General features: G+C 32.3%; 2 protein-coding genes across 11 annotated transcripts in view; one reads left to right on the top strand and one right to left on the bottom strand.

Moving 5' to 3' along the window:
- Positions 1 to 213: 213 nt before the first annotated feature.
- On the bottom strand, positions 214 to 6,878 carry LOC143200991 (uncharacterized). Of its 4 annotated transcripts, none has more exons than XM_076411817.1 (2): positions 6,765 to 6,878; positions 214 to 988 (listed from the first exon to the last, which is right to left on the bottom strand). In XM_076411817.1, the coding sequence occupies exons 1-2, from the start codon at positions 6,771 to 6,773 to the stop codon at positions 494 to 496; spliced, it is 504 nt and encodes a 167-aa protein (XP_076267932.1). In that variant the 5' UTR covers positions 6,774 to 6,878; the 3' UTR covers positions 214 to 493. The 4 variants fall into 4 exon arrangements, with proteins under 4 accessions (XP_076267932.1, XP_076267933.1, XP_076267934.1 ...); XM_076411818.1 differs by lacking the exon at positions 6,765 to 6,878 and adding an exon at positions 6,220 to 6,390; XM_076411819.1 differs by lacking the exon at positions 6,765 to 6,878 and adding an exon at positions 5,521 to 5,577.
- Positions 6,879 to 7,707: 829 nt separating this feature from the next.
- Positions 7,708 to 13,643, top strand: part of LOC143200984 (uncharacterized) — an 11,245-nt gene continuing 5,309 nt past the window's right edge. For 2 of the 7 annotated variants that reach the window (XM_076411800.1, XM_076411803.1), the window contains exons 1-11: positions 7,708 to 8,521; positions 8,577 to 8,706; positions 8,756 to 8,940; positions 8,990 to 9,340; positions 9,406 to 9,560; positions 9,621 to 9,727; positions 9,848 to 10,084; positions 11,058 to 11,150; positions 11,210 to 11,385; positions 11,442 to 11,673; positions 11,732 to 12,006. In XM_076411800.1, coding sequence (XP_076267915.1) covers positions 8,063 to 8,521; positions 8,577 to 8,706; positions 8,756 to 8,940; positions 8,990 to 9,340; positions 9,406 to 9,560; positions 9,621 to 9,727; positions 9,848 to 10,084; positions 11,058 to 11,150; positions 11,210 to 11,385; positions 11,442 to 11,673; positions 11,732 to 12,006 — 2,400 coding nt within the window. In that variant the 5' untranslated portion in view covers positions 7,708 to 8,062. The remainder of the gene's footprint in view (positions 8,522 to 8,576; positions 8,707 to 8,755; positions 8,941 to 8,989; positions 9,341 to 9,405; positions 9,561 to 9,620; positions 9,728 to 9,847; positions 10,085 to 11,057; positions 11,151 to 11,209; positions 11,386 to 11,441; positions 11,674 to 11,731; positions 12,007 to 13,643) is intronic. The other 5 variants (XM_076411805.1, XM_076411802.1, XM_076411806.1 and 2 more) reach the window with 5 other exon arrangements.

The following is a 13,643-nucleotide window of genomic DNA, read 5'->3' as shown; positions in this document are numbered from 1 at the left end:
GATGAATTATTTTTATCATTATCAAGTCGCCTTTTTATTAATCTTTCTATTCGGTAATGAAGCTTCCGAGTTTTTTTATTTCGTTGAAAATTCTTATAAAATCATACTTTATACTACTTTTTTTCTCTGTAAAAAATGTTTATCTGTAGTTTTAAGAAATCCTGGGGAGTTACTTAGAGGAGGGGGTGAGAATAATATAGAAACAAACCAGAATTAAAAAATATTAATAGTATATTTTATATCAAGTTTGGAGCCAAAAGTTCATAAAATAACATATATCTTAAAACAGATACTTTATCATACAAAAAGTAAGTTAAACATGTCAGTGTATATAGGAAAATAATATAATGTAAAAATGTTAAATAAACACGAACTAATGCATATAATAATTAATGAAGCCTTTTAATGTATTAATTGATGGGTATATGCAACCTAATATACGTCTAGAAAATGTGGGATATGTGACAATAGTAAATGACCATATTTATGATATTCACCATAATCCAGAGGAATAACCCCCTGGGGGAATCCTTTGGGCCGGTGACTTTGGTGTTCTCTTTTCTTCGGTTACCTCGTCCTGTTTCAAGATATCGCCGATAGAGGATCCCTTGAAGGTAGCACTACTTTGCAGGGTGGACGATTCGGTGGATTCGGTGGCATCGCACTTCGTCGTTTTCACTTCTTGCACATGCAATTCTTGGATTTGGGTTACTACGGCGGTTACATCGGGAGCTGGGGCGGCGACCTCTTGCACGGATACGGTTTTGTCGACTTCGTGCTTGGTAATGGGGACCACGGTCTCGGTCTGGATTATTTGTTGTATGGTGCCAGCTTGTTTGTTGAGTCGCTGGGGTGACGGCTTCGGTACGACGTCCGGAATAGCGTCAGAACCAAAAATGTTGGAGGAACCACCGCCGGGAGGTTTCAAAATACGATTACAGCTGCGCTGATCGTGGAATCCAACGTATACATTCGCCATTATGGTATCCTGAAAATAAAATAACCATTAGTGACAGAAAATCATCCTATATTATTTATAGTCATTTTAATAAAAGAGCAAATAAAGTTTGTAAAAATGTAAAATTCATTTAAAATTCGGAGCGGATTTATCCTTCTGATTTTACCCTTGTCAAAAAGAAACAGAATGCTGTCTGATGCGTCTGAACATGTAACTAAATCATAGTCAGTCTTTCCAATAAAGCAGTCAATGCACGCCATCAATACCATCAAACATATTGCCAAATTAATTTTATAAAAACTTAAAATCCCTCTTAGGCTTGAAGCAATTTTCTTTCTCCTTTTACTAATTAGTATTACTCTAGTTAAAAGCAGAAGAATAGAATCCAAATAGTGTCCAAACATATCACCAAATCTGTCTATAAAATTCGATTTGTATTGGTACTGGTCAACATTGTTGTCATCTGTCAATGTAAATACAATAAAATAGCTCTAACCTACAAACTATTCTAGCTTTTTACTTGACTGCAATTTAAGTCCTTAAACAAATAGGTATTGGGTGTACTTTTTGTTAAAATAAATTATATTTTATAACATTATTTTTATTTAATTATTTTATTTACATGTAATATTTTGTTGCCAGAGACAAAATAAACGAAAACTTAAATTTGGCGCTGCAACGTTGCTTTATAAATTTTGGCTGTTTTATTGGAAGGACTATAGACAGACTTCAGAAATCAAACTAAATTGATTAAAATTATTTACAGCATCAGTATTAAAATAATTTAGAATCCATAAAAAAACATATAATTACAGTTTATTCTCTCTTTTATATCTCACTGTCCATTACTCTCTATTAATAAAATAATTTTATTTAACCTATAATGGCATGTCAAATAATATAAACATTATTAACTCAATTTCACAATATACATTATCACTATCAATAAAAAGGAACAATATTTCTGATATTTTCTATAATGTTTCATTCCATGACCATTATAAATGAACAAAACATGCCTTAACAATTGCTTTAATAGAGGTCTGTGTGATTTCTCGCAACACGAATAAAATATTTAGAAAATGTTGGTATGTTCAGAAACAACTATTAAAATAAATTGCTACTGTTCATAACTAGACACATAACAGTCTAATTAAATGAATATTTCTTATTTCTCTATTAATACAGCCTTGATTACGAAGAACTGCCAGCTAATACTTATATGAGTCCACGATTTTCAGACCAGAGAATCTGAATATTCGTACAGTTATTTTGAAAAATACACAGGTCTGTTATCTCGTTAATTATACATTAGGTTTTTGGTCAACTGTGGTCAAATAACGGAGATTTTATACGATTATTTTAAGAATCGAACCTTAAAATATCTCCTACTAATCCTAAGATTATATACACTAAAAGCGAGTGTATTTTTATCTGTTATTTTATATTTACCATAGAAAATTAACTTAATGTATTAAAAAAATCTCATAATTAGTTGTCGTACATATTCTTCTCTATATTTTAAATATACTTCAATGATCAGGTTCAGAGGCTTGTTCAAGTTTTAAGTGGTATTGGAAATGGCTGGTTTTAAGTGCTACATCGATACTAAAGAAATAAAACAGTTGGCACCACAAGATAAAGAGTTAATTTACAGCATATGGTAAATATATGTGTACAGAGATATTCTTTGTTCGCTGTTTCTTTATTTCTTTTTGCTATTCGTTTCATTAAATTCGTTTGTTGTAATTTTATATAAAAATGTTTAAGAATATCGGAATAAACTTGATTTTAAATTCAATTTTATATGTTAGTTAGTATAGTTATTTACAAAATATTCAACTTGGAAATAGAGATTGTAATGAAAGTGTATTAAAATATCCTTTATTTTATGGTTATATTCAATAAATTCTTTAATAAAAATAAGCTATTAAATGAGGAAAAAGAAGTTGTTTGTCTAAATTTACAGTAGGCGCTGGTATTTTTATACTATTAAATGAGTAATTCTTGTAAAATCAAGTAGTTCATTAAAAAGTAGGATTCCTTAATTTCTTAAGTGATATAATGTTCAATTGACAATAAAAAACTTAGTTATTTCGTGAATATATGAGTAGGTAATTAACTGGAAATTAACATTGACTGTGTTAATATCTTTGAATAATTTCATTGTTATTTCCGCCTCTATTATTTGGAAGTTGGAAAGAAAAAATTGTGACGTTGTACTGACAGTTTCTGTCATATTACAAAAATGACGGTTTAACAAGGAAGTGTATGAGAGTATATTGAAAGTACTATTTAATTAATTTCACTATACTGTAGTTAATATAATTTAAAGTAGCAATTATCATTTTATAACTTTGTGCGCTTAACATTATTTATGATAATGTAGTCAAAATATTCCCGTCATAGAATATAAAATTCATTACCCGTTTTAAATAAACACCATCTTGGTCTATTTCTCAACACGAATTCGATACTGAATCGAAGAGTTGTGTTATTCACTCGTTATCATTTTATTTTGATCTAGAATCATGGTTGTAAAACAGCAGATGTTATAAAGCCGTTGTCAAGTCCGTTGGCAAATTTGTTACTTAATATGCAGATTTTAGATTCTGAGGACCAAATGTAGACTTTGGAGAGGTATTGGACAACTTATATCTCGGAAATTATAGTTCCAGAATCGTAATAGGCGAGTGTTATATACACTATACTCTCATCACCTAGCCTAACTATTATATTCGATAGTTTGACATTTCTCTACATAAAATAACTATTTTTCATTTGGTATTATTGAGTTACTCAGTATATATAGACGCTTCAAATTGTATTTTCGATAGTTATTGGATTGGTTGTTTAATTTTTTGTTGATTTTGATTGGTTGTTGTTTGATTGAAGTAGGGCGGCAGAAAAAATATCGATATTTTTGGTCGATATATCGATATTTTTTTTAAATAAATTAAATATAATTTTTAGAAAAAATATATATTTTTTTAGTTAATTAAATGTCGATATTTTTTTTCTCCGATATATCGATATATGGATATTTTTTTTAAAACTATCGAAAACGATATATCGATATTTATTTGGTGGCCAACACCCCTAGATTGAAGCACATCAAATACTGAGACTGAAAATCTGAATCTGTGGTCCGTTAAATCCCAATTGTCGGCTTTGATTTCAACGATTTCAAGATTATTTTGATGGCACTGACAAAGAAAAGCCTGGAAGATCAAGAAAAATGGAATTCAACGGACTTATTGAACAAAACCGATCTCAAACCGCAAATAAATTTAACAGTATATGCATCAACAAATTTTAGATGTTTACATGTGGTTGGAAAAATCCAGAAAAATGGTTTCCGCATGAATTAACCGAAAATGCCATTTAGAACCATTTAAATATCGCGATTTCATTGCTTGCCAGATATAAACAGATGAGTTTTCTGAGACTTATAGTGGTTGACGATGAGAACTGGAACTACGACGGCTATCGTTAGCTAGGCTAGACTAGGAGAGACGTCGATTCATAGCTATAAGATGTAGCCGTGCATATAGCCGTGGTGGAATTAGCAAAGTATAGTGTAGTGTTGTATTAGCGAGTAGCAGACGCAGAGTCATCCTCTCGTATGGCAACATGTTGAGAGAGCTGTGAAAGATACACTGTTTCAGCTCCAATAGGAAGTTCTACCGTACCCAGACATAACACCTTCTAATTACTACTTATTCAGATTGATCCAGCATGGCTTGGTTGGCATACGGTTTCGAAACAATTTTTACTTAATAAATGGCTTTTTTAAGTGGAAAATAACCAGAATACATGCAAGCACCTAATATGATAAAATGACTCCGAAACTTTCTTTACAAAACTTATTGAATAGCCTAGTTACTCATATTTCCGAGCTTAATAGCAAACATTCAAAAATGCAATTAAAAAGTATTAGTCACTTCTTGCTTTATTGAACATTCTTTTAGTATTTCACATTTAATCAGGGTCCCAGAATGCACTGTGCCATTTAAATTCGGTTTAATTTGAGTATTACGACAAATTTTTAAACGAAAACCTTTATTACAAGGCCTCATCGTTAACTAGACATGAATTAAGGTTATTCGCAAGCTATATATAGTTTAATCTGTTCCAGCTAGTAAATGTTTATACATACGACCAATTTTAGCATTAAAATTAGTCGGAAAATGTTTAGGTAAGTCGAAACTTAAATTACCCAAACGTCAAATCTGACATTCGACTCCCAGATGCGTTTAGTAAGCAATCCAACAAACTCCGGATCGTAAAATAAACCTTGCATTACCTGAATGTTTATAATTTTCGCGGTTTGTGAACAGCACGTAAGGCGTGTGCAATCTGCACCACGGGTCAATACACTTTCCTTCAATTTGTATAAATGAACACCAATTATAAATAAACCACACGGTATGCAAACCGGACCGGTGTTTGGCAGAATTTCGTTCGACAATAATGTTTGCAATCTCAACTTCTTATTGCACATAATACTATTACAACGTTAAATACCTCACACATATCAAAAGTTAAAAATATGGTTTTACCGTTTAAAATATTTCTAGAGACTTTCAGCGCCAACTTATATTAAAACAGTAATACTCGTTCGATTATCACGGAACGGGTTGCGTAAAATTAAAATGAATTGCAGTAGGCCGTTGATCTAGAATTTTTAATTGACGCTTCAATTGCAACAAATGAATTTAAATATTGCTATTGTCTTGAAACCGGCGTTTTTATTGATAGTATCGTAGATTCTATTAAAAATACGGACGATTGTCTCTCTATACGTCTAAAATATTATTTTAAACATTGCTAAAATTTACCAAAATAAAAATATAATTAGTGGAAACCAAATCACTTTTTGATTCAAAAAATATCTGCCAAATAATAATAATAATATCCTATTGATTCAATAGACTCGTATATAATGTATAATTTGAAATATACAATTAAAAAAAAAACAAATCGGAAGTAAAACAAAATTAAATTCGTCAAATAATTTTTTGACTGATCCATAAAACATTTTCACTTAAAATCAATATTTCATTTAATTCAATCATTTTAATAGTCAAGTGATATCATATTATTAAATATTAAATCTCAAAAGGAATCAAAGCAACCAAATCATTTTATCTTTTTTCTTCCACAAGCACAATATTACGGACAAAAAAATTACCGGCAATTTCTTTTTCGTAAGCGAATTTAAAAAAAAACATTAAAAATAACATGAGTAAGCTACTTACGTTTTACGGCTGAGTCTCTCGTGAGCGAATAAAAAAACCAAAAAAAAAGAAAGAAAAATGTGAAAGCCGAGCTCAAGAAATAGCTGGAATTCCAAGCGAAACGTTCGATACTTTTCAGCCGTGTACTGCAGAGGATCGACTGAACTGAACGCCAAGATAAGTACAACGAAACGAATCTAGACGGTAAGACGAAGGGGCCATGGGGAGGAAGACGAAGGCAGTCGTCAAGTGCATTCGGGCCGTATTTGCGTGGACACCCAGAGATCGCTTTATTACTTTTTTTTGTTTAATTTCAGCTTAGATCAGACGCTGGACAAGAGACAAATAAAAATTAGCACAGAAAATAGAACGCCGATTCCTATACTTCTTGATGAAATATCTCTAAAAGGATAGAGATTCATTCATTCATCGTATTTATGTAAAAGGAATATATACACCTAATCTTTTCTCAATTATACAAACACCATTATATTGCAAAATATGTGTTCTCTATTTGGAATAAAAGAGATACTCTAAAATATGATTTAAAGATATCTAGTACTTACACTAAACATTTCTTACAGAAACTCAGAAATAGAGAAGAGTACATAGAAAGTGCTGATATAAATTAAAAGATAACAAATTATCCAAACATATCGAAGATATTATTGAACTAAGAACTGATATTACTTCACTTCAAAATATAGGTAATGGATATTAGAGAAAATTATATTATTCCCAATACTAAATCAAATGTCTAATTAATGTCATATATGTCACTTTTTATATTTAAAGAAAGATTATTGAGACATAGAGACATAAGACAAAAACTAGAAATTATGAAATTATTTCATTAATTGTAATTGAACTAACAATTAAATTATCCCCTTTCATTCCTTTTATTGATATAAATGTTAAAGTTAGTATCATGATTAAGCAATTTCTTTCTGTTCTTTAATGACATAAATGTTAAAAATGGTTAAAATATTATATTTCTAGGAGTACTAGGAGATATATCTACAAATGGAATTCTAATTTTGTAAAATATCCTTTAATGTTTTTTAGGTAAAATGAAGGTGTTTAAGGGTTAATTAAAAATAGAAAGCCAGAATTTCAATTATCCCCGTATTTATATATTTGCATGATTGATGAACCAATCTGAATAGACGACAAACAATAGAATCTGGTCAATAAAGTTTCGGTCCATGCGTATTCAAGAAAAAAAACTTTGTCGAGGTGAAAACCTACACAACTCCAAATTAGTTAGTTCATTTGGCACAAGGAAAGGATAACAAGATCACTTTAAGGTCATACGTTTAAGGAACTGTTTAAATATGCTGTTTTTTGTTAATAATTAAAATTATTCAAAAACTCTATATGCAACAGAATTTTCATTTTAATAATTCTATTAGTGACATCTATCGGACAATGCTCAAACCCGATATCAATATTATTGTTGTAAACCTACTTTAGTACCCTTCCTTACCATAGTATCTTTTTTAATTTGACAATTGACGTTTCTGCTATTGGCTTGAAAATATTTAGATTTTTCTCTGGTATAGTAAATTTATAAGCACACCAAATAATTGATTAGTTAGTGGCTGGTTTTAAATTTATTTAACTAATTAATTTTTTAACAACGTGGCTTTAAAATAATTGTTGGTTCGTCGCGGTAGATTATCCATATCACTATGTGAAATATATGAAAACAAGAATCCAAAAAAGTGGCAATGTAATATCTGCTCCGGAACAGTAATATAATTGTGCTATATAAGATTTGACTCCTTTAAGTTACAGTTTTAAAACCACTATGTGATGAATGAAGTTTTTTGTGTATTAAATAGTTTAAGTGCATAGAGGTTATATGTCAACAATGGGGACTCAAACAGTGGTAACTGAAGCGGAATTTAATGCTTTGCAATTTGAAAAAACACTTACAAATTTGAAAGATTCACAAGAAAGTATTAACAGTTGTTGTCAGTGGTGTTTAAAAAACAGACAACACCATAAGAAGATAGTGAATTCGTGGTTAAATGTGCTAAAGCGTGTGAAAGTTGAACAAAGATTGATTTTGTTTTACTTGGCTAATGATGTGGTACAGTACTCAAAGCGTAGGAATTATGAGTATGTAGAGAGTTGGGGTACAGCTATACAAAAAGCAACAACTTTAGTACGAGATGATAAAGTTAAACATAAGATATTGCGAATTTTTAAGATTTGGGAACAAAGGAGTGTTTATGGGGAGGAATTTATAACAGACTTGTGTGGATTGATAAGTGTACAACCTGCTGGTCCCAAGAATGATGAGCCACATGAGTTTCAGGTTGTTGATATTCCAATATTAGTTATGATATATTTATGTAATAAATATTTTTCAGGCAAGTTATGTTATTAACAAAATTAAAACCTGCGCAAATTTAGAAAAAGACACTGATTTGAAACTCAAACAGCTGAAGGAGCATAATCCCAAAATACAGATAATAGAGGGATTAATAAATTCATTGAAAGGTAGGTGCTGCAATATAGATCTTTGTTGTGCAAATTAAAGAAAATTAAGGACTTTCAGATCGTGTCCATGTAGATGATGTTGAGAAAGAACTAGATGAATATGTTGATCATGTAGAAAGCTACATAAATGCTCTGAAGTTAGAGATAAAGAATAGAATTGCTTTAATTTCAATTTTGAGACAAGCTGAGAATCAACTCGATGCTGATAGGAAGGATGTAAAATTGGTGGCTCATGTGAGTTATATTTAAGTTTCAAAAACAAAGTTGTAAATTATTTTTACAGGCTTACAAGACATTTGGACAGAGAGTAAAGATATTTCAAAAAAAATTAGATGAGCATATCACAAATATGCCTAGTCCAATACCATCTCCGGATATAAATGCTCCATCACCGAGCCCAGACTCTGAATTAGAATTGCCTAATCCACCTACACCATCTCGATCGTCCATTGCGGACACCTCTTTGGATTTAGGAGCAACTATTCAATTCACGAATCCTGGATATTACAATCCGGTACCACCACCATCTTTAAATGATAATACCGTTAATAGCAGCGCTAGTGATAGCAATTTAACGTTTTTATCAAATGGATTTACTAGCTTCCTCGGTCAAGATCTTTCATTTGATATAGCGGTAAGTATATCTCGACCTTTTTAAAATATATTATCTGGATTAATATTGTTTGTTTTGGCTTAAAGAATATCAGTGCAAGTGGCTTATTTTCGAGTTCAATGATGGAGAACTCTTCAATGAATAATACCACACAAACTACTTCTAGTTATGGATCAAATGGCGGCTCAACTACACAGAGTAGTTTACCGGTGGACTCACCCCAAATTAGCAATAACGACCTGTAAGATATTTATAGACCCCGAAGAGAAAAAATCTACGTTTTGTTATCGTTATTTTCCAGAAACACTGTATATAATCCGCTGTTACCACCCCCGATGCCCCCATTTTCGAAAAATGAGGACGGAAATTTCAGCTTCAGTACAACCATGGAGAGCACCAACAATTATGGTAAGTCTTGTAAATGAAAGTTCCTAGATGTTGCATGTACATTGAGCCATAAAACATTTTTATGTGTATGGGTTTAAAAATCGAGAGTATGAGTATTAATAAAGCACGATACCGATTTAGCAGGTTCATATCAATCTCCTGTGACTTATTCAGTTACATCATATAACCCAGACACAGTTACAAACACCACGGCCAACTACGACTATCAGGTTCAGGCCAGCGTGAATTCCTACGATCCCAGCAGTAGGTATGACACGACTGATTCCTCTAACAGATGGGAAAACATGGAAACACCTCTGTGGAATGACGTAAAGGAACCGGACACTCCTGAAAGTCCGCCATTATTTGAAAAAAAGGGTAAGTAATCAGATAATTTGTATAATTAAATTATTATATTTAATAATGAGATATTGATTTTAATCATCAACTATAATCATTATAAATTATAACTGAATTTTATATCTAGAATATTTTAAGTTATAAACATATAGGACATATTTTTACTCGATTAATTATGACTAATTAAAGACGAAATTCCAATTAAAAATATTTTAAATTTCAAAAAGATGATTAATATAATTACAAAACTTATCTGTACAAGTTTTGAGGTATTTTATACATTAACCTTTTGACTTTTTGAGTAATTTTGATACGTGAGTGAGAACAATTATCTATTATGAAAAATTGGTTGCAGTGGCTTTGGCAGGTGAAACAGTGGAACATAAAAATATAATATATAAAGCGTGAGTTTTTGGATATTTGTTTGAAGCGAATAATTGACGTACTCGACTGTAGTTTGTATTGCGACAAACCTCTGACACATTTTAAAAGTATATTAAATTATGATTGCAATTACACCAGTATATAAAATCTTAATTCTATGCAGGCTACTGACAGCAATCTATTTGAAGCTGTTTTTTAAAAAAATATACAGTCGGTGTTCGAGTCGAACTCATACTACTGCGTAAAAAATGTCAAAAACTAACGCTATGACGTGTATATCAGAGGCACTGCGATCAACTGTTCATAATAGCCAATTATTTTTAAATGTAGAAGTGAATGTCCATAGAAAAGAAACAGTTTTTATAAAATCCAGTGTCCAAAGCTATAACTTTAGAAACGAGAATCAGAGAAATTGATAAATTCTATTATAATTTGTATAGTTTACATGATAATTCAACGCGATTTAATGCTGTCACACTATCTAATAAATCCCTGAAGACTCATTGGTGCGCCTTATAATTTTTTCTCAGACTGCCATTCTAGTTTTTTTCGACTTATCGTTTACTTAAACCGTCTTATGTACTACTGTACTGTATCATGATTTCAGCATATCGTAATCCAGTGGAATATCATGACGGAGCTGTACCAACCGGCGCGGCCGATGTTGATCATCGGGTATTGCCAGGATTAGGTGATTTAGGTACGATTTTTTAATTTTTTCAAGGCCTACATAATTTATCGTTTATTATTTATTATCAGAATCCATTAGTGGTCTAGGATCAAAGGATATTGATCATCGGAATCTGATCAGTTTAACTGGATCACCAAACGTCGATAGCGGGCAACTGAACGGGAGTCCTGTGGTTCCTCTTCCAGAGCGTGGTAATCTCAAGACCATTACGCCCCAGGATACTTTGTGGGATACCGCTGATCACGTAAGTACTCGTTGTGATCGATTGGTTCAGTAGTTATTGAACGAGTGTCTGTTCAGGATTATCGAAAACTGTCAGGTCCGAAGAAAACGCAGAAACGTCCAGATCCACCCTTGCCATCAAGTAATGACAAAGACAGAGATTATCGAATTCAATACGGCTTGGACAACTTGAACGTGCCTCCACCGCCACCTCCACCAAAATCTCCAGAGGGTAAGAGAGGTGGAGATATCGTGGAGAACGTCGACATGGATCTAAGCGATGATTTGGACACTCCTGGTGTTGGCGAAGGTGAACTATGAACTCTTTAATGGTGTACATTTATTTCTAATATGTATTTTATTGATAGCTGAAGATCACTTGTCTCTGGAGCCACCTCCACCACCACCGAATCTCCTGGATGACGTGGACGCCAATCAGTTCTTGGACGAGATCTCAAGCGATCTGAAGGAGTTTGAGAACTTGTCGTCCGAACTGAATGGTGAGGCTATGTCCAATCCGAATATGGAGACTGGTCAGGAACCGAGCGATATGCAGCCCATTCCACCTTGGCCACAGTCGCCGATGACCATGGGATATAACATGGGACCTCCACCCAATAATATGATGACCGGGATGGGAAGGGTGAGTGCTTGGACATAAATAATACATAAGTTTTAGCATTGTTGCATTAACATATTCAGGTTATTTCATTTAACCAGTCTTGAAAGTATCACATTTCCAACGTTTTGTTTCTATTTTAACTGAAACATATAAAGCACATAGTTATTAAAGTAGATACATAGGGTTCGTTTGGCAAGTGGTAGGACTGATTTTTCTCGACCGAAATGGGGGTGAAGATTGGGACCCTATTATGCTAGTCTTAACTACTAGCTATAATCGTCCGTGAGTCTTCCCAGAGTGTAGTTCGAATATAAGCATCCCCAGTCCAGGTGCCTTGTCATACTGCAATTTAGGCCCAAGATATGATCAAGACTGTAATATGGGCAGATCAAGCGTTTTAGAATGGAGGATAGGAAATTGAAGATCAGCGGAACAATTATTGTAACTAAAAACCTTGAAATTATCTTTCTGACCCAACATGACATACACATATTTTCTAGCAACCCTACGCCAAAGATGCTGTTACTCTGAACTTTATCTTTTTTCTTGTTTTCGACAGCGTTGTATCGCTTACAAATTTAGAAATTACGTACTTACGTATTTAGAAAATTAAGCAATTTTGATACAAATTATCAACTTCATAAACATTGAGTCCTATTACCTTTCAATCGGACCCCATATAAGCTTAGAAATGGATTATTGAACCCAATATCAAATCTACCAATTTATTTTCTGCATTTTACCTATATTTATTTGTTAAAAAAATGATCCCATTCATTAGATCTTAAAAATTGTCGTGGTAGGCCTTAAATTTTATTGTTTTTACAGATTTTACATCATAAATCTCGGCATTCTACTGTTACAATTAATGTTTTTTTTGGGGGGGGGGGGGGGGGGGGGCATTAATATAACTGGTAGAAATAGAGAAAAGCTATTATGTTATATAGGTTTATACGAGGAATAGAGTTAAAACGAGGAATTCAGTTTATGTAGAGATTAAATATCAGGTATCTCAAAAGAAAGTTTATGTTTAAGAGAGCGGATTTATTAAAAAAATATATCTATTGAAAATGTTTACTAATTATTAAACTACACAACTTGAGACTTAAAATTTTGAATTTCATGAAAATAAACTTCATGGGAAAACAAGAATATAAGTAAAGTTGTCTGATTTACGAAGCCAATGTTCCGAATGAATCCTGAGACTTTAATTATCGCACCAAATTACTTTTGCAGAGGTTCGGTTTCGAGTCTTTGTGCGGTTTACTGATATTAAATAAAATATAAAACCCCTAGCGTTTCTAGATTGAAAGTTTCAAATCGTCATCAGATGAGTGATTAGCGCTGTCCGCAGTTTTTATCGTTCGTGATGATATTGTTATTTTCCAATGAATTTTTTTATCCATTTTCGAATGAGAGAACCACTTGATGCAATTAAGTGACGAAAACCTCGTATCGTTTTGTAAAACTTGGGATCCGCTTCCGAAAAACGCCATCTAGCGAGTGTATTTCCTAAAGCCAGTACATTGGATACGTTTCGTTTACAAAGTAAGATAAATGAATATAAACTTTCTTTTGTGTAAGCTTGCGTAGTTTGAATTATCTGAAAGCATATTTTTCTAATTTAAGTTATTTATAAGGATAAAATTGATTGGTAA

This window comes from Rhynchophorus ferrugineus, unplaced genomic scaffold (assembly GCF_030347505.1).
Source record: "Rhynchophorus ferrugineus isolate W39M unplaced genomic scaffold, kcgeb_rfMv2 rfM8, whole genome shotgun sequence".
Classification (NCBI taxonomy): Eukaryota; Metazoa; Arthropoda; class Insecta; order Coleoptera; family Curculionidae; genus Rhynchophorus; species Rhynchophorus ferrugineus.
Note: the sequence above shows the minus strand (reverse complement) of the source record. Positions and strands in the feature narration are given on the sequence as shown.

What these genes read in the sequence shown, in the direction of transcription:
- LOC143200991 (XM_076411816.1), bottom strand. Translation starts at nt 5,462, where the DNA reads ATGTGCAATAAGAAGTTGAGATTGCAAACATTATTGTCGAACGAAATT. An exon ending in CGAAAATTATAAACATTCAG is followed by an intron (nt 989 to 5,264) that starts GTAATGCAAGGT and finishes TTTTATTTTCAG; the next exon opens with GATACCATAATGGCGAATGT.